Raw genomic sequence first — 23,770 nt, 5'->3', positions numbered from 1 at the left:
TTATTGAGGCGTCACTCTGTAAAGGAACCCTGAGAGACCAGGCTAAGACAGGCTTTACTGCCGATTTACTTCCAATATGCTTTTCATCTCTGACATTCTGTGGTCTTATGAAAATGGAAATGGAGACAAAAAGATCATGGTGCCCCCAGTCCCATGGTCATTTCACATTCCAATTTCTTCTTAGTTGCACTTTTGAATTAATTTTATTTCACTTTTTCCCTTTTTTTCCTTACTTGCTTTTTAAATTTCTTCTCTTCCTCTTCCTGGGACATCAACCATCCAATTTAACCTTTCATCCTCCCCTACTACCTAATCCTTGAAAAATACAAGTCCAAAAGCATTTCATCACCAGTAATTATCTTTAAATTGCTCCAATAATTTGCAAGGACAAAGGGGAAAAGAGAAAGATTAAAAAGCCAAATGCCCAGAGAAACAGATTTTATAAATAATCTAAAATCTAGTATACTTATTCACCATCAATGCCATCAAGCTTTTAAAACACCCTCAAAGTCTGGAATAAATCCAAATTATGAGAAAAACATATATGGATTTAAAAATTGTTTACTTCTGAGCCTACTGTGAGTCTTTTAGGGGGATAAAAAAGTAAAATAGAAAATTACTGTTGCCTGGTTACTTAGCTCTAAAGAGAAATGGAGAAATAATGCCCATGTCCCATCCCAGTTTAAATGAATTCAGGTAGAGTAGCCCATGAAAGCAAGCTCTTGGCAAACATGCCATCACATCTGGCCTTTGAAATGCCTATATAGATAGTAGAACCCTAGACCTAGGGAAGACTTAGGGAGGTTTCATACAGAAAGAATGACATTTAAACCATTCCAAACAGCACAGAGTCTTCACAATTTCTGAAGACCATCAGAGGAGAATATTTATTTTCTATTTGCAAGTAACTACTCCTCCCCATTTGAAAATTTAGCAAGCCTTAAGTAAATTCTTTACAAATCCTCCTTTATTCAAGCGAATTTCCTCTTTTTAGCTACCATTATGTAACTTTTATAATCGTGAAGTCATTAAATGTCCCTTCTGCCTTTTCTGGCATCAACCTATGAGCTTTATTTCTTAATTACTTTTTTTTCTTTTTGGTTTTAACATTTTCTTTCTAGCTTCTTCAAATTTTTTTCATTTTTAAAATTGGAGCCCACAACTGGACAGTTCCTCTCAACAGGGCCAAATCAGATTCTTTTGTTTCCTTTTTTTTTTTTTTTTTTTGAGACAGAGTTTTGTTCTTGTTGCCCAGGCTGGAGTGCAGTCGTGTGATTTTGGCTCACTGCAACCTCTACTTCCCAGGTTCAAGCAATTCTCCTGCCTTAGCCTCCCAAGTAGCTGGGATTTCAGGCATGCGCCACAATGCCCGGTTAATTTTGTATTTTTAGTAGAGATGGGGTTTCTCTATGTTGGTCAGGCTGGTCTCGAACTCCCGACCTCAGGTGATCCACCCACCTCAACCTCCCAAAGTGCTGGGATTACAGGTGTGAACCACCGTGCCTGGCTTCTTTTCTTTTCTTTCTTTAAACCAGGTTATTTTCTACACAAAATTTTTGTAGAGGTATGTATCCTCAATACTGTGTTTGCTGCATTGCAATGTCATTCCCTTCTTCTATGTGCTATCCCGTTTGTAATCTTACTCCATTTTTTTCACATGTTTGGCTTTCTACTTAGTGGTTCCCATTTAATAGCTGTCTGTTTTTTAGCCCGTTTCTCCAGATTGAAGTTTTTGAATACATACATGCAAGGAACAGTGTGAAAGCCCTTCGTATGCATTATTTCATATAAGCCACGCAACTCATTTTATTAATGAAGAAACTGAGGCTTAGAGAGGTCAAAAAACTTATTCAGGACCACACACCTAAGAAGTAGTAGAGCAGTGATTTGAAATTTGGCAGTCTAACTCCAGTAACTACACTCTTAATGTAACTATTCAATTGTTAAGATCATATTATTTGTGTAGCAGGCTCTCAAACCAATAGAAAAAGCTTGGGATCCCTGTTAAAAAAAACCTGAGAAAGCCTGGGCTAGTGTTGCCAGACTTAACAAGTAAAAATACAGGATACCCAGTTAAATATGAATTACACATAAACAACAAATACTTTGGTATGAGTATGTCTCATGCAGTGTTTAGGACATATAGTACTTATACTAAAAATTGTACATTGTTGAAATTCATATTTAACTAGGTATCTTATGTTTTATCTGGCAACCCTAAGCTGGGCAGCTTTCCAGAGTGAAGACTGGGAGTTCGTCCACTGAACTGATATCAAAATGAATTTTGGTTCACTTGAAAATATCTTTGCCCTTTGGAGCAGAATTGCAGTGGTGTGTGAATTGTTTAAAATGATAAATCTCTATAGCACTACCCAAGAATTATGCCACGTTCACAAATTCTGTATCGATAATGGGGATAGATTTTCATCTCAGTTTATTTTTAGAGAGATCTTGTACTTAACTCACTAGTCGGGGATGTTTTATTTCTTTATGTCACCTAATATTAACTATTGCTAAATTTCACTTTAATAAAAAAGTAGATACAAAGACTCATTTTACTTAGCAAGACTGCAAATAAAACTAAGACATAAATTCACATGGGACTGTTAGTATTGTCCAAAACAATTCCTCCAGCTATCAACCCACGGCAATCAATCCAGCAGTATCATTTATAGAATGATTACTAAAACAAGAATCATTTCTCAGTTACAAATGGGGTCATTAAGCCCTTGGGGCTCTTTGAAAGTAGAAGTAGTTTGACTACCTAATCATCAGTCTATACAAAGGCAGAAATAGAAAGGAATAGAAATACAAACACAAAATGATTGGTTATTACCTCTTTTATAAGGAAACAAGAAAAAAAAACAGTGGCTAGAAACAACAAAAAAGCAGTGGCTAGAACCCTACTGAATAGAGCTTAAAGAAGTACTGGTTACATTCACAGACACAGTAGCCACTAGCCAAGATATAGTTTATCTCCATCAAACTTAAATAGATAAAGTCAGTAAGTATGACCATCTTACTTTCACTATTTACTCTTTAAATAGTAAAGATATTATCGGTTTTGAAAGATACATAGAACCATAGGAACAGTGAATCATCATTTATAAAACAGCTCCTTTTCCTGAATCAATATATTGCTACAATTCTTTCAGTAACCCTCCCTTTTTATATAATCACAGATCCCTCCACATCTATTTTATTTTAGTTATATAAAAATTATTAATAAACTTTGGTTTCCTTGCAAACATTCGGTCCTTATATTTTAAAAAGTGATTAAAAACAGTACTGAATATGAATCACTTCTGCAAAGTTTAATGAGTGAGAAACATTCAACCAAGGTGATTTTTCCTTGGAAAATCCTACAAAAACTGAATTTTATAAACAGTTACTTATTTTGATAGACGTTCCATTTATAAATAGCAGCCATTACTTCACTGTCTACAAAATTGCAGGCTGTCACATTTTACATGTTTAGAATTCAAATGTTTTAAGATCAGATTTTCTAGTAAGAGTTAAAATAAAAACAAAGTTACACAGACAGATGGGTTAGTTGTCCTATGCAAATAAAGCAGCTGATTTCCATGATTTTGCTATTTTGACAGATAAGAGACAACCATTGGATTGACACTAATGTGTAGGATAACATATTTTTTGTTTAAAGAGGAAATGATAGAAACTTGGGGCGGGGCAGCTGCAGCAGGACTTGACTCCACTGAGGCTCTTCTGTGGTCATGGGACAAGCTATCGCAGGATGTTAGTACCGGAGAGGCCCTCAAGTTAAGACCTGAGCAAAGTGTGCTATTCAGAGCTGAGCTATCCCTGCTCCCGGTTCTACTGTGGTGAACTGGTGTTTTCTGAGGTCTAGGCAACAAGAGCTCAGAGTAGAAGGAGTAGACATTTTTGGGAAGTGGGATGCTGGGCATGTCGTGTTGCTCTAACAAGTGATTAACAGCATGGAAATGGGAGGAAGACGAATGTATTTTAAATGGATACTCCCTATGCTAGTCTTGGGAAATGACCACCTTCTTTTCTTGAGACGGAGGCTCGCTGTCGCCCAAGCTAGAGTGCAGTGGCATGATCTTGGCTCACTGCAACCTCTGCCTCCCGAGTTCAAGCAATTCTCCTGCCTCAGCCTCCCAAGTAGCTGGGATTACAGGTGCCTGACACCATGCCCAGCTAATATTTCTATTTTTCGTAGAGATAGGGTTTCACATGTTGGCCAGGGTGGTCTCGAACTCCTAACCTCAGGTGATCCGCCTGCCTTGGCCTCCCAAAGTGCTGGGATTACAGGTGTGAGCCACCGTGCCCAGCCAAGGGAAATGACCACCTTCTGAAAGGACTGTGGAGCACATTAAAATCCATCACTCCCAGGCACATTTTGTTGCCTGCAAAAAGTGTGCCCAGGACCGGAAGTCCCAGGAGTCAGAACAGAGAAGGGCAACTTTCAAGTAAGGGGAGCTAACACTGTATCTTTCTAGGCAGGCTTAATGCTCCCAAAACTCCTGAGCAAGCTGGCCCAAGCTCTGGGACCATTCCTTAAACCAGAAGTCTGGGCATGGGCCCAAAAAGAAGGCAGGGATTGCTGCCAGAAAGGACATTCACAGATTCACCTAGGGAAGAGGGGTACAGGAGTTGGAGGGGGGTTCAGCTCATAACAGGGCTGGAGTCCTAAGCCAGAGGTGGTCATGGAGGGCACCAATATGCTCGCAAGTTAACTCCAGAGAGCTGCCCTCCACTTAATTCTAGATACAACCCATGGGCTATACAGGTTGGACACCCCCTACCCCTCAATCTCAGGATATAAGAAAAACCTTTTGTTCAAATTTGCTCTCCCCATCCTGAATCTCCCAAGGTGACTCAAAATGTTCTGACCTAGTAATGAAAAAGAAAACCCTTTGAATGGATTTTGGCACAGTCATTCCAACCCGGGGACTTGGGCATGAACTCTGACTTGCTCCACACAGCTGTTTCTGGAGACTGGATGTTCAGCCTGACTTGTGTTGCTGCCTGCAGCCCTGGATTTAAAAACACAGGCTACTTAGTGAATAGAGTCCTTTTATCACTAAGTCAGACCCACTCCCAGCACAAGCCACAGGCATTAAGACCAGGACATCTCTTGACCGATCGTTCCTCCTCCTCCACACATGGTGTCAGACCTCTTCACTGCAGAATCTCTACAATAACAGAAAGACACTTCATCTCGAGGTGCACACATAACCTGTCAGGCAGGTCCTGCAGTGGCTAAGAGATAACAAGGATCCCACTCCAGCAGCTGTTAAGACACTTGAGTTGTTTGTCCCTGTCTTCTTGATGCTGAGTGGAACCAATGAACAGAATTTTTGAGAAGAAAAAAAAAAAAAAACAAATCACAGGATAGGTGAAAAGATGCTGAAATAATTGAGTGGTGGTGATCAAGCTCTGACTCTAGAAATGTAGTCAGAAACCGCCACTCTGAGCCCTAGGGCAAGGAGCAAAGTGTATACAAAATCTTGCAAAACCTAGCACCAGTACTTCCTTATGAGGACTCAAGAAAGCACGCCTCTAAAATAACTCACACACATGCAGACAAGAATGCCAGGAAGGTTGAACGTTCTCTGCAGCTGTTTCTTCACAGCTCTACTGGCAAACTCACAGGCACATATTTGCTCAGTTGCTGAGCCTCACCCACAGACATCTCCCACCTCGGAGGCAGAGGTGAGAACACTGGATGCATTTTCCCAAGTAAGGGAAATCAAATGAGTTGGAAGTAACACTCTACATTTCTCCCTCTCCTTAATGATAGCATCCCTAATTAAGCCAGCCTTAAAGGATAAAATTAGTGTCTACAGGTCAAAGGTCAAGCCCATGGTTTACAACTCTTATTGGAAGTCATATAAACTGCTTACCTGAAATAAAACCCCCCATCATCAGTCCCCACCCTCCCTTCCCTGGAAAGGAAGTGGATTTAAGTTCATTTCTTCTTTTTCACCACAGTAACTGGAAGACAGTCAGAGAAGGTAGTGGGGGAGGGAGGAACATTCTGATTCATCTTAAAAAATAAAGATCTGCTTAAGTATCATTTGCAGTTGTATCAAGTTTTTTTCAATTCTCCTTAGTGGCCGTCTCCAAGGGCTCATCTTCTAAGCCAAAGCTTAGCTTGTCAACTAGCCCCTCAAACTGCTTGCTCACACTGCCCGCAGAGTCCATGAACATGTTAGGAATGTCTTTGCCAAAGTAAATCTTGCTGTTGGAAGCAATGGCCTTGTACTTCATCAGCTGCAGATATTCAGGGGTTAGCTTCAGCTGTTAAAAAAAAAAAAAGTATGGAAGACTTAGGTTGAACCACATTAGAGAGGGTGGGGGGTGGTGCCCCTTCAATTTTCCTATATTTATGCCCCTACCTACTTTTTGTGGTCTCATTGTTACATTTCTGTAAGAGACAGTCATCTCAGATCTTGGAGCAGAGGTGCAAAAGTTAAACGTTTCCATGTTTAACACAAAATTAAACTAAACTTCTGTCAAGGCATGTCCAAGGAGAAGGAAAGTACCTGGACCACACAGCACAGGCGTCCTCAGTTCTGCCCATGAAGGGCCTTGGGTGGTGGCAGGCACTCAACACTGGAAACTCTCCCGCAATACAGACCCAGACCCAAAGACTCCTTTTTATCAGGCTGTGCGGGGTCTTTACCTTATTGGCTTCGGCTATTTTCATAGCAGTGTAGCACTCAGCATCTGCCTTTGCCTTCTCCCGGGCCAGAAATGCAGCATCTGAGGGGGAAGGAGTGCAGTGAACTTGGTGAAGTGCTAAAACCGAGTTCTTTGTAGGAAGTGCAGAGGCTATGGGAAGACTCTGTTCTGGTCCCTGGAACTTCGCCCCGATTGCCTCTGTGACTTGGGGGAGACTGCTTTTTCCTCTGTGTTTTACGTGCATTTTCCCCTATTGTACAAGTTGTTGTAAGGATCACCTAAGATGAAAAAGTGTTTTGAAAGCATCTCCCTATGACAAGGACAGCAAGTCTGTGGCTATGGCCCAAACATACATGTTGACAGCACTACGGAAGAAAGCAGTGTTAGCCAGAAGCGCTTCCTGTCTTACTTCTTTTGGAGATCCATGTCTGTGAAGCACAGCAGTGGGACCCTGCCTCAAGCTCTAGGCCAGAGCTCTCCACTCCTCCCTCTTGTGCTACACAGCAAAAGCAGGAAAGCTCAAAGGTGGCTCTAAGTACGGCCAGAGGTTGATCCACCCTAAAACTGAATGCCGTGAACATAACACAGTTCAGTCTCTCTCCAACTTCAATTCCCTTTTATTTCCATCAATCATTTCAAAAAGGTCCTAATTATCAGTGATTAAGCTGGTGTGATTCTGAGAGAGAATTACATGCCATGGTCAAGACCAACACGTGTTTGGATTAAGACCTATTTAATTCCTCTGTGCAAGCCATATTCTTCCCTAATCAGCTCTGAGACTAGCTTTCTGTCAAGCTGATAGAAAATTTTTGATATTTACCTCCTTGTCTTGGGAACGGGCCAGCCTCATGTGAGTAATATATGTAGCAACATGTCTTGGAGAAAGGTCAGTCTGTGGGTGGGTTTTCACTGAGTGCCCGCAGTGTGACCCCGTGTGGAAGGAACCTGCAGTCCATGGCTGCTGTGGGGCCCCCTCAGCGGGCCTGAGCACTTGATGACATGTATTTGTGAGAAATAAAAACGTGTTGCTTTGCTAAGAGCTCCCTAATGAGGAGCCACTGATCTGTGAAATCCTAACTGGCTCTTCTATGGGCCCCTGCAAAGCCTGACAGGCCCAATAATGAGTATAATTAGACATAACACTTTGTAGCCTGAAGCTGGCCCTTGAGGTCCCAGTTGTGCCTTGGAATTTGCTTGAAATAAGCCACCCCAAGAAGAGGTGGGCAGTGGGAAGGAGGTGCAGGGTTAGGAGCAGGAACAGAAGGTGAATGATATTCAGAAAAGCCAGCAAAGAAAACCTTTCTCTCCAGCTCCTGTCTGACAGGTGCTGAAAATCTGTCTTCTTCAAACCTGGCTTAGTATCTGCATAGACCTGGAGAACAGACTTTGAGCCCAAAACCGTGGCGCTGACCAACTTTGGAGCAGAAGTAGCTAAGGCAAGGGGGAGAGCCAACTGCTGAGAGTACACTCCCACCGCTCCAAGGCCCTGCTAGCCTGGGTACTCCAAGACAGCAGGGTCTACGGGACTTCCTTTTTCTCATGCCTAACAAAATCCTGGGCACATACTGGCACTCCAGCCACATTTGCTGAATGAACAAATGCTCTCTGAAGTAGAAAACAGATGCTAGCCTGGCCACAATCGCCTCAAAACTCAAGTCTCCACATGGAGAAAAGCTGCTGTTGCACAGAGATCATGACATCCTTGAGCACGGTTAAAGGGCAAAGACAATGGCTCCCCGACCCACTGGCCACAGGGCGGGGTCTGAGGAGGACTCAGGCATGACTGCCCCTTCTGCTTACCTTCAATTTCTGAAATCTTCTTCTCAGTCTCCTTCTCCATCACCTTCTGCCCGTAGGTGATCTCAGCCACCTGGGCCACTTTTTCTGCCTCTGAATAAATGATAGTGAGGATTACGGTTCTGGCATTTCAGAGTTTGACTAATTTCACCTTTCACCCGAGCTGAGTGTCCTGGTGGGCCAGCTTGGCTGGAGAGCCCCCAGAGGGCAGCTGTGGGGACACACAAGGGCAGAGTGGGATATGCCAGTGAGCACAGTCCCCTTCCATCAGTGTGAGATGGTAACCGAGGAGACCTGGGCCCAACATAGGAAGCATGAGCCCTAACTTCATAAGGGAACTTCTCCCAAAGGAATATTCTGTAAGACTGAAGTATTCTAGTAGGGTTCTACCTGGCCCTTCACTGTAGACAGGTCAGGTTGGTTGTTGATAATACAGTGCAGTGACTTAGAACATAGCTTCTAGAGTCAGTGTCCTTGGTTTGAACCCCAGTTCCACCCCTTACTTGACATATGCCCTTGGGCATGGTATTTTACCCCTCTGTGCTTTGGTTCGATAAAATGAGGTTAAGGATAATATAGTACCTACCTCAAACAGTGGTTGTGAGGGTTGACTTAACCCACATATTAAGTGGTTAGAAAAGTATGTGGCTCACAGTAAGTGCTTAATTGTTAGCCATTATTATTAAGAATTAACAGGCTGGGCACGGTGGCTCACGTCTGTAATCCCAGCACTTTGGGAGGCCGAGGTGGGCAGATCATGAGGTCAGGTGTTCGAGGCCAGCTTGGCCAACATGGTGACACCCCATCTCTACTAAAAATACAAAAATTAGCCAGGTATGCTGGCACCCGCTGTAATCCCAGCTACTCAGGAGGCTGAGACAGGAGAATCACTTGAACCTGAGAGGCGGAGGCTGCAGTAAGCTGAGATCGTGCCACTGCATTCTAGCCTGGGCGACAGAGCAAGACTCCATCTCAAAAGAAAAAAAAAAAAAAAGAATTAACAGGTGGGGCTTCTTTCATTTAAGAGGTAAGTGGAAACTCAAAAAACTCATTACCCTTGGCCATGATCTGACAATTTCAACTTTGCTTCTGGGAGTCCACCTGCCACACCTGCGCTGTGGAAGTGGTTTGGAGGACCATGGGGTCTCACCAGGCCTCAGCCTCCTTGCATCTTCCCACCACCCCCAGCCCTTCTGCCTGGAAAGGGGGATCACAGAACCACATTCAGACCAATGAGCGCCTTTTTCCGTTCTGTCTCTGCTTCCTTTTCCACCACCTTCTGTTTCTGGGCTGCAATGAGAAGCTTTGTCTTCTCGCTTTCCCTGAAGAGAAGAAAAAGCCATGAGGCAGCTATGGAAAACTCAGGAGCTTCACTATCCCCATGAAAGTCAAATTCTTCTGCTGAAGAGAGGCAAACTCCCATTTCCTACTCCTCCTGGAAGGCTGTTCCATGGCCCAGGTAAAAGCTGATCTGTTGTCGACAGTAACATAGCTCTTCTCCTCCCAAATAACTCATTTGTGGGAAATAAAACATAATTTAGTAAAATACACCTGCCTGTCCACTTACTGGTCTCTTGCTCCTGTCTCCACCTTGGGCATGAATCACTGAACACAAACAAGGCCTCCTGGCCCTTTTCAAAACATCGCTGCTTTACAGGGATCATCCTGGGGTTCTCAATCACAGGCAGGGAGCCCCAGTGGTGGCCCTGACTCGCCTGCCCAATCTTACAGTGCAGTGGGCTGTGGCAAATCCTCCAGAAAGGGGATAACTGAGAAGCCTGGCAGCTTCGGTTACCTCTGGGATGGGACGAGGTGGGAGGTGGGAGGCACTGGTGGTCACAGCCCAGGCGGAGGGTATACTCACATCAACTCGTAGTTTCTGCGGATTGCCTCTGGTATGTTGGGCTTTGTTACCCGCACAGCCTGGAGAGAGATTAAAACAGCAGCTGATGGGAAAGTGAGGGTAGTGAGGGACACATGCAGCTCCCACTGGGCCTTGATCTTCCTGAATAAAATGGACATCCCTTGGGAGAGGGGAAGCAGTGTCAGAGAGAGAGGGGCTGCTCCCATGCAGCAATGCTTACTTGAATGACCAGCCCAGGGGCCATGGAGGTCAGGTCCTGTTGCAAAGCCAGTTTGAGATTTTCATCAATCTGATCTGGAATAAAGAAAAAATGGAGAAAAAGGAGTTGTTACACTTTCTAGATGAGGGAGGGCAGGATGAGGGTAAAGTGCAAGCTCAATCACCAGCTCAAGAATGTACCTTCCCAAGGAAGTGTGCTTATCAAAGCCCACAAATCTAAAGATCCCCTGCCCAACTTCTGAAGCAGCCTGCGCAGGCAGCCCTCTAAATGGTGAACGCAAGGGCATTTTCTTTCTGTGCCTCAAGATAAAACTCAACCTTTGTTCTGAAAATACTAACCATGCCCTACAGGGGGTGAGAGCTTAAAAAGAAAAAAAAGGAAGAACAAACAATTCTAGTACATTTCTTGCGCGAGGCAGCAGCCTTTCCCTAGACAATAGCAGCAAAACAGAAGGAAGGTTCACAGTTTCCACGGAGAAAGAAGGTGGAATGGCTATTTAGGTTTTGTGGAAAGAGCTGAGCACATTAAATCTAGTAATTTTAGAAGTTTCTAAAAGAAAAACAGACTTTGACGTCAAGGAGAGCCCCAAGGAAGACTGTTTCTATTAGGAACTCCATCAAACAACACAAAAGGAAAATTAAAATTTACAGTTCTGGAAGCGAGCCCCAGGCTTTTGATGTGCTGTTTGCTTTGGTCCTGATTTCTTTGTATGGAATCCACAGGAGTTGTTTCACAGACAAATGTAGAAACAGCCGTAACTGACTCGCCCCCCCCCCCACCACCCCGCCTTCCTTTCCAGCTGCAATCTCAGAACAGCAGCACCAAATCTGCCTTCTCTGGCCTGGGCTTCTCAGGTTTTAGAATCCTCTTCCTTGCCTTTTGCCCATGAGATCCTCGACAAGATCCCGGAGGGGCTTAGAGAAAAAGACCGAGTGAAATCAGGCTGGGACTTGTACACTGCATCTCTCCTTTGCTGTCAGCTGCCATCTGCTTTAAGTGGTCCTTTCGTGGTCACCTGCGCTCAAATAAGAGCCTCTGAGGAAGGGAAAGTCTCCGTCCTTTACGATGCCAAAACGGAGGCCCATGGAAGCTGGCTAGTAGCAAAAATAACAAGCTTGTTTAACTGGTGGGCCTTGATTATTAGGATTTTAAGACAGTACTATCAGTAAACAAGGGACGGTAACGTTTCTACATACAGGATGTGCTCTCACAAGCCTCTGAGCACCGAAGGAGAAATGCCATCAAGTCGGCACCTCACACCTGCTAGAGGTCAACCAATTTAACAACTAGAACTAAATATTACATTTCATATTTTAAGTAGAATACCAACCAAACTTTAAATGGCCCGTGTTCTCCATAAGTTAATAACGTCATTCATCAGACCAAATTATATCTCAGTCAAGGTGGAAACCTGTGGCCCTGGGCTAGTAGCTTACCGGAAAAATGTGAAAGAAATACTTTTCAAGTTGTTTTAGTAATATTGATGTTTATATGTTATGGAAATGTTGATAAATGCCATTTAAATCGTATTACTAAGGTAGCCGCAGGGAAAAGGCGCAAGGCGCGCTCGTGACGTCATTTCGGCGCGACCCTCTTCTTGGCGTAGTTTTTTGGTTGCTCCTGGAAACCATGCCGAAAGTAGTGTCTCGGTCAGTAGTCTGCTCTGACACTCGGGACCGGGAGGAATATGACGACGGTGAGAAGCCCCTCCATGTGTACTACTGTTTGTGCGGCCAGGTGGTCCTAGTGCTGGACTGTCAGTTAGAGAAATTGCCCATGAGGCCCCGGGACCGGTCCCGTGTAATTGATGCCGCCAAACATGCCCATAAGTTTTGTAACACAAAAGACGAAGAGACTATGTATCTGCGGAGACCTGAAGGCATTGAACTACAGTACAGAAAGAAATGTGCAAAGTGTGGACTGCTGCTCTTCTACCAATCCCAGCCGAAGAATGCTCCCGTTACCTTCATTGTGGATGGAGCAGTAGTCAAGTTTGGCCAGGGCTTTGGGAAAACGAACATATATACTCAGAAACAAGAGCCTCCTAAAAAGGTGATGATGACCAAACGGACCAAAGACATGGGCAAGTTCAGTTCTGTCACTGTGTCTACCATTGATGAAGAGGAAGAGGAGATTGAGGCTAGGGAAGTTGCTGACTCGTACGCACAGAACGCCAAAGTGATTGAAAAACAGCTGGAGCGCAAAGGCATGAGCAAGAGGCGACTGCAAGAGCTGGCTGAATGGGAAGCCAAGAAAGTGAAAATGAAGGGGACCTTGATTGACAACCAGTTCAAATAACCAGGCTTTTTTCTGAGCCCTAGACTGGAGGCAAGCATGTAGATCAGGAGACAAAGTAATTTCTTGATCACATAGACTGGTTCCTATTTATGTCCTAGTAGAAGGCTTTATGTTGCTTCCCACTGATTCTCCTACATGCAGTGAGGTCTTTAACTGAGTCCATTTGACCTGCTTTCTAGGAGATGGATTTTTCTCTAATTTTTTCTGTATTTAGGTTTTCTTTACTATTTTTTGTCCATTTGATGCAAACTTCTTCAGCTATGTAGAAACTTTATGAATAGATCAGTGCTTGAGAGTCTCTGGTCTCTAAAGTGGCTGGTTTTATTCTTTCTTCAAAGTTAATAACATGTTTCAAGATTTTTGGACAAAATATTATGGTGTGTCATAGAGAAAAGCAGTGTGAATTATATTTAGGTATAGCAAGTCAGATCCTTTGAAGTGACTCTGTCTCTGTTCTTAGAAGGGTTCTTGGAATTGGCTGTGGTTTGAATCTTTCTACTGTCAGAGGAGACCCATTAAAAGCCAGAATCTGCATAAAGCTTTCTTTACTTAACACACTGAAGCTATAGGTGAGCCATCCCATGTCAGACTTTATATTCAAAGAAGGAAAAGCCAAATTGCAGTGAGGGGGTAGGACAGATCCCAATGAAAATGGGGTCTGAATAAGTAACCCAAGAGAGCTGCCCTCTAGTAGGGCAGCTAGTATTGCTTCCTTGCATGGATACATGGGAGGGAGACATATAGATTAATAAATGATAGTGAGATAAACAAAATGATCTGTTGTGTATCTTTTAGTTTACGTTTGCTATTTGCAGAGGAGTGTTGTATACATCGGTATTATTTTATGTCACACTGCTTCAGTGATACCTATATCCATGTGTTTGTATCCATGTTTCTATCCATTCAACTGTATTAAAAGGTGTTGGGACAGGAAAAAAAGTTGTGTTACTAAGTACACACAAAGAGGTTCTTCAGGTAAACTTCAAAGTATTAGATAATACTTTAACAACATGGGCAAAGAGGATGCGGCAGAGTAAGAAGTGATGAAAATTATGCAGCTTCATGTTTAAAGTCTGGGTTATGAGAGTCCTGGGAGAAGGAAAGTATAGAAGAATCTTTTGAGTTGAAGGGCCAGGACTAGAGACATGAGCTTCTCCTTTATGGATATGACAGATTCTAAGCCAAGTAGTGCTTGCTAGCAAGACTGAGATGTAAAAATAAAAAAGTTTCAAAGCAAATATATTTCCCCAGCTCCTCCATACAAGCAGCTGTACTTCACTAAGCTACCAAGTTTAGCTGTAAGAAAGTAATAAGTTTTCTAATGAAAAACAACTTTGTATTTTAATTTCCTCTTCAGGGACATTAGGGATCCTTGTCTTTTTTCAGTGCTTTGAAATGTTCATGTAATGTCACAAGTCCTAAGACAGTGGCTACAGAAAATTAATATTTTATAAAATTCTATTAGTTTGAGGTTAAAAAGAAAAATCAGTGGCAAATTTACCAACTTTTTCTTAAAAGCACAGTGAATCCAAAACCGATAAAAGACTACAAACCCTATAAAATGAATTTAGATTCATTTTCTACTGCAGAAACATTAAAAGTAATTTGGATGATTTCCTAAATCTTAAATGGTGCAAAAAGCAATTTGCTTAATTATGATTGCTGGCAATGTGGATGAGACCTCCTGTCTGCTATGAAAAATGTTCTTGCTCAGGGTCCCTTTTATGAAGATTCCTGGGAAAAATCATTTTCCAGTCCTAGTGTCAAGAACAGTTATACTATTGGTTAAAAATTCATTTACTTTTGGCATTGGCTATTAGAGAATTTCTGGCAGTGAGTTTAAACAGAATACTTGACTGCAAACAAGTTATAACAGTTAGCCAACTGTGTCCTTCCTTTGCTGCTAAGTCAGGTTGCCTTTACTTTGAAAAAGGTAAAAAGGACAAAACATATCTACTTAGGCATGTGGAATCTTTTTGTTTAAAGTGTTTTTCTATTCGTTGCTACAGGTACAGAGTAAAAAAAAAATAATCACAAAGGTTCTGAGAACTGGAAGGAGCTATGGTTCTCATTTCACTTCTAGAATTAACTACGAATCATGTCTTTTTCATCACCCATTCCTGGGGGCCCTCCGTTCAGTGTGGCATGGTGAGAAGAATGCTGAAGTAAGAGCCAGGAGAGGAGGGCTCCTGTTTCAGCCCCACTACTAACTGGCACCTGGCTCTGCGACTTTCTTGCTTTGGGTCACGGTACCCTCATCTTAAAATGAGGATGCTGATCTAGACAATCTCTGCGGTTCTTCTAGAATGGACCTTGTCTTCATTATAGAATGATAGTTTAGGGACAGTGGGAACACATTTCCATTCCAGCCTCTGATTGAGGCGAGAAGTGAATACTCTACTCCACTGTGATCCCTGTGCCCAAAGCTCCAGCCCTCTAAGGATCTTGTTGCATTGCCATCAGCATTCTCCAGGAACTCCTTTGTGACCAGCTCCTGAGCACAAGATTCTTTAACATTTCCTGTCCATAAGTGACCATCACACCCTGCAGGCAGCCAGGCATTAGGCAGTGGAGAGACGCGGGGTTCCAGGAACCCTGCTTAAGCATGGCATGCTCAGGAGAGACTTTCTTACCAAACAGCTCAATGTAGACCTCTTGAAGCGTGTGCACACTGCAGAACTGGTTCAGTTCGTGGTGGATCTTGTTGAAGATGAGGGCCTTGTCATAGTCGGCAGTATAGTTCTTCACTATATCATACACTGAGAGGGAAGGAGAGGGCTTGACATAAGAAAAGGCAAGACTCAAAATGCCCTCAGACACAGCAGCTCTGCTTTTCCAAAGTGCTACAACAGACACAGGAGTGGCATGCTGGGGAAAGTGAGCTGGTGGTGGGAATAAACTGTTAAGACGTACCTGCGTTCGGGACCAGGAAGTTCACCACTTCAATTCTGTCAAAGTAGATCATTACACCACCACTATTGGAAGGAGAATGGACAAGAAGTCACTGGGAAGCCTTAGAATATGGTGCAGTCCCCCAGGACGATGGCATAAGATATGGGGCTTGGCAGAAAAGGAGTAGAAGAGTTCATGGGAAGTTGGAAGGCAGCTTGGATCTCCAAGTGGGAGGTTCTGCAGGGCTCATGGCAACAACATACTCTCCTGAGAAATCACACTGCCTAGGAACATCTCTACAAAGACACAAGTGAGACTTTTGGGGACCAGTACGAAAGAGTAACTCATATCTTTGGAATCAGCAATGCCTTTTGATTAATCAGTTGCACGGAAAAGACTAAGGAGAGTCAAGGTGAAGTTTTCAGAACTTAGAAGGTTACTGTGGAATGTTATGAGCAATGTTTCTTAAACTGTCTTCACTATTACTTTAGTGTCACACGCCCTTTGCCCTCAAATATTATAAAAAGATTTCGAACATAGAGAAGCTGAAAGAATAGTACAACTAACATCCATATCCAGACACCTGAATTCAACACTGATAACATTTTACCTTATTTATTGACCTTTTTTTTTCTGAACATTTCAAAGTAAGCTGCAGTTAGGATACTTTACTCCTTTACTTTGGTGAGCACTGTCTAAGAATAATCATTCTCCTACACACTCATGATATCATTCCCAAGCCTAAGAAAATTAGCAATAATTCTGTAATATCACCTAATACCCAGTCCTTATTTGGATTTCCCCAACAGTTTGTGTTAGGGACTGACCTGTGTATGCCTCGCCCCCAGATTCATATGTTGAAGCCCTAACCCCCAATGTGACTGTATTTGGAGATTAGACCTTTAAGAAGGTAATTAAGGTTAAACAGGTCATAAGGGTGGGCTGTGATCCAAAAGGTCTGGTATCCACCAAAGACCTTTTTCTCTCTTCTTGCACACACAGAGGAAAGGCCTTGTGAGGATATGACAAAAAGGTGGTCACCTGCAAGCCAGAAAGAGAGGTCTCACCAAAACTACCCCTGCTGTTACCCTGATCTTGGACTTTGGGCCTTCAGAATGGTGAGAAAATATCTATTATTTTAGTCCTTTGGTGTGTAGTCCTCTGTCATGGCAGCCTGAGTGGACTCACACAGTTCCCGTCGTATCTGTTATAGCTGTTAATTTTGAACCAGGTTCTAATCAATGCTCACCCTTGCTTCTGTTTATGTTTCTTTTAAGTCTCTGTCCAGTCCAGCATCCCTCTAAATACAACCACTTTGTGAAGAGATCAGGCCTGTGATCTTGTGGAATGTTCCAATTCCAGATTTGTCAGAGTGTTTCTTTGTGGTATTGTTACTCTATCCCAGTTTAAATTCTCTTTGCTTTCCAGTGGGACCGCTGTAGCAGTGTTCTCTTCGGATCTCTTTGCCCTGAAGGTCTCCCCTACCTTTATGACATTCTCTTTAGTTATGCAAAAGTTATCTTCTTGTATCAGGTCATTTATCTGCTAAAAACCTTTGTGCATCCTCACTTCTTTGTTTTTAACATTAAAATTTTATTTTATTTTCCAGTGTTTAAGTTCAGAGGTACGTGTGCAGGATATGCAGGTTTGTTACATAGGTAAATGTGTGCCATGGTGGTTTGCTGCTCAGATCATCCCATCACCTAAGTATTAAGCTCAGCATCTATTAGCTATTCTTTCTGATGTTCTCCCTCTCCCCACCCCCTACCCACTGACAGGCCCCAGTGTGTGTTGTTCCCCTCCATGTGTCCATGTGTTCTCATCATTCAGCTCCCACTTCTAAGTGAGAACATGTGGTGTTTGGTTTTCTGTTCCTGCATTAGTTTGCTGAGGATAATGGCTTCCAGCTCCATCCATGTCCCTGCAAAGGACATGATCTTGTTCCTTTTTATGGCTGCATAGTATTCCATAGTGTATATGTAGCACATTTTCTTTATCCTGTCTATCGTTGATGGGCATTTGGGTTGATTCCATGTCTTTGTTATTGTGAATAGTGATCCTCACTTCTTCTTCTTCTTCTTTTTTTTTTTTTTTAAAGACAGAGTCTCGCTCTGTCGCCAGGCTGGAGTGCAATTGCGTGATCTTGGCTCACTGCAATCTCTGCCTCCCAGGTTCAAGTGATTACCCTGCCTCAGCCTCCCGAGTAGCTGGGACTACATGCGTGCACCACCACACCCGGCTAAATTTTTGTATTTTAATAGAGACGGGGTTTCACCATGTTGGCCAGGATGGTCTCGATCTCCTGACCTCGTGATCCACCTGCCTTGGCCTCCCAAAGTGCTGGGATTACAGGTGTGAGCCACTGCACCCGGCCGATCCTCACTTCTAATACAGTAAGTGCAAACTCCTTATTACATACAGCATTCTAGCCCCTCCTGAACCTTCTATGATTCCTCTACTGCACTCCATCACCTGGTCAAATCAATTTAGGGAGCTATGAAACAGGGAATTAACCAAGAAAGGGTGCCTCCCTTTTCACTGTCTCTTCCTGCAGCCAGCCAGACAGCCTTTTCTCTGACTTATTTGGGCTTAAAAGCTTTATTTTGGGTACCTTACCTAGTCCCACAAGGTACATTCTTCACCTCATCTGTCTGGAGTGTGGTCTGGAAACAGAGGAAACATAAAGTGCTAGAAGATGGGCAGTGACAAAGTAACTTACTTTTCAGAATCCTAAATGCCTTTGTCCTGGGATAACTGTTTGGGTTGAGCATTGCCTTCATTAAACATGATTACCCCACCTAATCCTACTTCCTCACAGGGTTGCTAAGCCAAGCAAAGGCCCCTGCCCCAGCCTCACTATAAGTGAACCACCACATGAACAAGCTGAGTAACAATGGTTTAGTGAACTGGATTGGGCATCTTAAGACTTGTACTTGCTTCTACCTCTTCTATTTATGGTAGGCACCGCTTTATGTTCTAAGACCCCCAGTGGATGCTTGAAACCGGGGAGAGTACCAAACCCTATAACACATACCTATGATAAAGTTTAATTTACAAATTAGGTACAGTAAGTGATCAACAATAATAAAATAGAACAATTATAACAATATACTGTCATAAAAGTTATTTGAAGGTGGTCTCTCTCAAAATATCTTACTGTACTGTAGTCACCTGTTTTCAGACCATGGTTTATTGTGGGTAACTGAGCCTGTGGAAAGTGAAATAGTGGATAAGGGGGAGGGCTATTGTACTAGTTTTGAAACAGCAGATTACTTATTTAACCTGTCTCAGACCCTAGCACATGCTCAGCCCATTCTCAGGATTACTACGAGACTCAAATGAGACAATGTACCTGAATGCAGTTTGAAAGCCACAAAGCCCGGTAAACAGCACACGAAACTTACAGGGAAAATGCCTAGCAGGTATCCCAAGACATTCTCCTGGGTCAGTGTAAAGTGTAAAATCTTGTTATTCTTCTTAGCTGGACATACTTCAGAGATGGCAAGTCTAACTTAGCCAGGCTTTAGATCTGCCACAACTAACCTCACTCCTAGTTTAGATGTCACTTCCCCTCACTTAGTTTAACTCCTCCCCACTTGCTGCAAAAATTATGTTCATATTTCTGAATGCAAGTAAGAATCAGCAAAATTACTACGTTTTCTTTCCATCTAACATGGTAGCTTGTGATTTAAAACATACACATAAACCCTGACTTTTCTTTCCATATACTCAGAACAGATTCTTCTCTGGCTTTATCTTGAAGGAATAATTCCCAGCCTCATTTTATATATATATATATAAAATATATATATTATCCTTGTATCATTCTCTAGAATGGCACTTTACTCATCCAATGGCTAAATAATTTCAAATCATGCACTAGTTAACAGCCCAAATTTGCAGTTGTCCAACCATACCACAGAGGCCAAGCATACCTGCACAGACTTATATGATGTGATGAAAGGGAGCATGAGATGGAAACCAGGGCCGCTGGTCGAAGTCAGCAGGGCACCGCCTCTGCAGAGGAGGGGGAAGAGAGAGGCAGCTTCAGTTTGGCAAGAAGGCTTTGTTAGATCAATATCATGAGGGTCAACTTTCCCTTCAGCACTATAAACATATAATAGAGAGTGACATGTGCTGGAGCCATGGCCACAGATCCCTTTCTTCCTCTCAGCTAGATCCTAATATTCTAGGAAGCCTGATGGTAAAACATAAAACCATTGTTCATGCTTTTGCAAGGAGAAAAATAGGCACACAGGCTAAATGGAATAAAGACAGCAGAATCCACTAGTGCAGTCCCAGCGCTTTGGGGGGCTGAGGTGAGAGGATTGCATGAGCTCAGGAGTTTGAGACCCCGTCTCTACAAAAAAAGAAAAGGAAAAAAATTAGCTAAGTGTGGTGGTCGTATGCCTACAGTCCCAGCTACTTGGGAGGCTGAGATGTAAGAATTGCTTGAGCCTGGGAGGTTGAGGCTGTAGTGAGCCATAATTCTGCCACTGCACTCCAGCTTGGGCAACAAAGTGAGAATCTGTCTAAAAAAAAAAAAAAAAAAAGACAGCAGAATCCATGGGTATACTTAGATAAGACGAAGTCTGGCCAGGTGCGGTGGCTCACGCCTGTAATCTTTGGGAGGCTGAGGTGGGTGGATTATGAGGTCAGGAGTTCAAGACCAGCCTGGCCAACATGGTGAAACCCCGTCTCTACTAAAAATACAAAAATTAGCCAGGCATGGTGGCAGGCGCCTGTAATCCCAGCTACTTGGGAGGCTGAGGCAGAGAACTGCTTGAACCCGGGAGGCGGAGGTTGCAGTGAACCGAGATCGCACCACTGCACTCCAGCCTGGGCAACACAGTGAGACTGTGTCTCAAAAAAAAAAAAAAAAAGATAAGAGGAAGTCTGTTTTACTTTGTCATATCTGTTGGGCTTGTGGCAATCCATTAGGGCAGTTAAGTCCAGTAATATGGTTATCAACTACCTGCACTAATGCTGGAGTCCAATAACATGACCAACCAAAGAATAATTTGAAGTACTTTATAAATAATTGAAATATATGTTTTGGCAATAGAGTTACCTTTCTAATCAAGTTATATGTAAATGATAAAGTTAAAAGCCTCTTTGGGGAACATGTAAGCAGATGATGGGGAGAAAGAATTAAAGGAGACAGGAATTCCAATCAGAGTTTTAGAACTTGCTGTTAGCAATCCAGAAATAAGCATCACAACAGCACATATAAGAAGAGTTCATAAAGACATAAAGCAGAACACTTGGTCATGGAGGTTACTAAAAAGAAAGCAACCCAAGACTTATAAGTGCTTCTTTGCTTTATATTATGCAAAGAATTAAAAAAAAAAACCAATAAAATAAACAGTGACATAATGGGCTCCTTTATTGTAGGAACCACTATCCTAAGGCTTGCTTTGATTGTCATAAGTCAACCTGCAGCCTGTTTCATTTTTCTTGAAATGTTAATATTATTTTATTTTTAGAGACAGGGTCTTGCTCTGTCACCCAGGCTGGAGTGCAGTGGTGTGATCATAGCTCACTGCAGCCTCAAACTTCTGGGCTCAAGTGATCCACCTCAGCCTCCCAAATAACTGGGATTACAGGCACGTGCCGCCATGCTCGGCTAATTTTTTACTTTTTGTAGAGATGGGCTCTCACTATGTTGCTCAGGCTGGTCTCAATCTCCTGGGCTCAGGTGATCCTCCCACCTAAGCCTCCTGAGTAGCTAGGACTACGTGTGTGTGACACCACAGCCGGCCAATTAAAATTTTATTTTTTGTTTTTTTTTTAGAGACAGGGTCTCACTATGTGACCCAGGCTGGCTGAAATGTTAATTTTAAAAGAGCATCCCAAATTAGCACAGTAGGCTACCTTCTCAGGTTGCCATCAAGAACTGAGACTCAGCTGGCTTTTGTAAAGGTAACCTAGCAGTGTAGAGCTAAGACTGCCAGAGGGATGTAGGAGAAAACAGTATTTTCGGGATGATCAATGAGGAGCACCAGTTTCCTTTAGATTTTGTCTCTAAATCTATATACACATTTATTAATCACCACCCATGGCATCATCTTAGACTACTAAGCGAAGTTCTAAATTTACATATATATATATGTGTGTGTGTGTATTCTCTTTCCCATGGTTACTGACATAAAAAGTTCCATCTGAAAGGCTCCCCTATTCAAGGAAATATAAACAGAGATGTTCAGCAGAATCTGCTAGGAAAGCAATGACCAGGAAAGGGAGCTATTTAACAGGAAGTTGCCGGCTTCTCCCTGTCTCTGCCTTACCTGTAATATACCCCAATATGTCCCTCTTCTATCTTGTGCACAGCTGAGAAGAGAGATGCACAAAAGAAACTGGAAGCCACAGCCACAACTGCTCCCAACTGAGCCATCAGTGAGCCTTTATCCTAGGGAAAAGACACGGGAAAACGTGTGTGGTCCAACGTGCAGGAGAAAAGCCCACAACAGCGAGAGGACCTCACCAAGCTGAGCTCCCTGCGAGTGATTCATATCCAGCCTGGTGTCGTGTGAACACAAGGCTAGATCTACAACTCGCTTCCTCCTCGTTCTCTGTCAACGTTCGCCTTTCTTTAAGGGTAAAATTAGAGCCCCCACCGCACTGAGGAAGCACTGGCTCCGGATACAGCCGTTGCTCAAGGGAGAACCCGTGCCAGCTGGGTAGGGTTCAGAACACAGCCTTGTCTTCCTGTGAACACGAATGTGCTGTCATTGAACCTTTCATACAAGTAGGAAGAGAGGCAGCTGCAGTACTTTGGCCCAAATTACAGAGGATGCCAAATGACAGGCAGTTGTGGCTATGTAATTCTGGTCAGAGTCTCCCACTTCTAATTGCCTGCAGTTTCAAACGAAACCATTATTTACTCCTTTCAGATGCTACAGTGGCAGAGCCAGCAGGCGAGCAGAGTTTCAAGGTAGGATTCGCCGGCCTCGCATCCACCTTCCCAGTTATTCCTTTGGCCCTAAACAGGACAGGGCTCTGAACAAGCCTGAAGCCACACTCCCCCCCATATACTTTGGCACTTTGCACCTGACAGATCCCCAAGCCCGTGGTCAGAGAAAAAGGCAATGTCCCAAACTGCGAGCCTCTGGGCTCCTGGGTCCAACCGCGTTCCGGCACCAGGACGCGGAGGAGTTGGATCCTGAACGCTGAATGATCTGGAACTATCGTGACTGACTGCAAAGTTCAGCTGTGCGTGCGTGGGCCCGTGAGCGCAGGGCGTGGATTCTGCCTCCCAGGTCTAACGTCACCGGGGCGCGGACATCTGCGAGGCGCTTATTTTACCGTGGCGGCCTCCGGCTACCGATCTGCAGTTGCGTCCTTTCCTGCCAGTGCCCTTCCCTCCCCGAGGTCACTCGCGCCCCTTCCCCGCCCCGTTCCGAGAGAGGGTCAATCGCCCTGGTCTGGGGCTGCGGCTCCAATAGCCTTCGCTCGGTACCCCTGCGGCTCGCAAGGAGAGGACGCGACAGAAAAGGGTTTCTGTCTCTCTCCAGGCGCGGGCCGGCTGAGGGAGAGAAGCTGCTGGGACTGAGGTTCCCGAAGGTGACGGGTCAGCCCCGACCCGGAGCGGTAGCTAGGCCCAGCGCGCACACGAAGGGGCGGGGGCCGCGTACCAGGCTGTCCCTGCAGGCGCTCCGTACTCGTCCGAGCCCACGAGCAAGAAAACCGTCACACCCCTCAGCACGCGACTTCCTTCCGGGCCGTCGCTTCGATGACGCCATCAATTCACGCGAGAAGACCACACCCCCGCCCCGCGCTCGCTCTGCGCCCCGCCCCTCTGGCTCCCAGCGGTCAATGGCCGTAGCTGGCCGCCAGGGATCGCCCGCGGCTTGGTCGGTGCGGTCCTGGACCTCGGTCTTGAGTATCCGGCCTGGGGCTGGGGATGAGGGCGATGCAGGTGGGAGCGCCCCGAGAGCGAGCGGCAGGACGCGCGTGGCCCGGGGTACTGAGACCCAGGGCGTTCCTTTCCAAGACGTTGACTTTGGGGATTGCTCCGGATTTCCCTCCGC

At 44.1% G+C, this 23,770-nt stretch overlaps 2 protein-coding genes across 6 annotated transcripts; one reads left to right on the top strand and one right to left on the bottom strand.

Moving 5' to 3' along the window:
• Positions 1–3,297: 3,297 nt before the first annotated feature.
• On the bottom strand, positions 3,298–23,524 carry ERLIN2 (ER lipid raft associated 2). Of its 5 annotated transcripts, none has more exons than XM_032143581.2 (12): positions 23,375–23,483; positions 22,028–22,149; positions 19,676–19,757; positions 18,357–18,403; positions 15,762–15,823; positions 15,482–15,607; positions 10,551–10,624; positions 10,331–10,389; positions 9,697–9,788; positions 8,470–8,559; positions 6,671–6,750; positions 3,298–6,285 (listed from the first exon to the last, which is right to left on the bottom strand). In XM_032143581.2, exons 1-12 carry the CDS (start codon positions 23,480–23,482, stop codon positions 6,085–6,087), a joined length of 1,143 nt encoding a protein of 380 aa, XP_031999472.1. In that variant the 5' UTR covers position 23,483; the 3' UTR covers positions 3,298–6,084. The 5 variants fall into 5 exon arrangements, with proteins under 5 accessions (XP_031999472.1, XP_031999473.1, XP_058289476.1 ...); XM_032143582.2 differs by lacking the exon at positions 23,375–23,483 and adding an exon at positions 23,046–23,358; XM_058433493.1 differs by lacking the exon at positions 23,375–23,483 and adding an exon at positions 22,625–23,014.
• LOC116461719 (STING ER exit protein) lies at positions 12,137–13,624 on the top strand. The gene has a single exon (XM_032143588.3). It carries the CDS (start codon positions 12,180–12,182, stop codon positions 12,846–12,848), a length of 669 nt encoding a protein of 222 aa, XP_031999479.1. The 5' UTR covers positions 12,137–12,179; the 3' UTR covers positions 12,849–13,624.
• Positions 23,525–23,770: the final 246 nt, after the last annotated feature.

Source organism: Hylobates moloch, unplaced genomic scaffold (genome assembly GCF_009828535.3).
Source record: "Hylobates moloch isolate HMO894 unplaced genomic scaffold, HMol_V3 SCAFFOLD_22, whole genome shotgun sequence".
Classification (NCBI taxonomy): Eukaryota; Metazoa; Chordata; class Mammalia; order Primates; family Hylobatidae; genus Hylobates; species Hylobates moloch.
The sequence above is the reverse complement of the archived record's forward strand: the minus strand, read 5'-3'. Positions and strand labels throughout refer to the sequence as shown.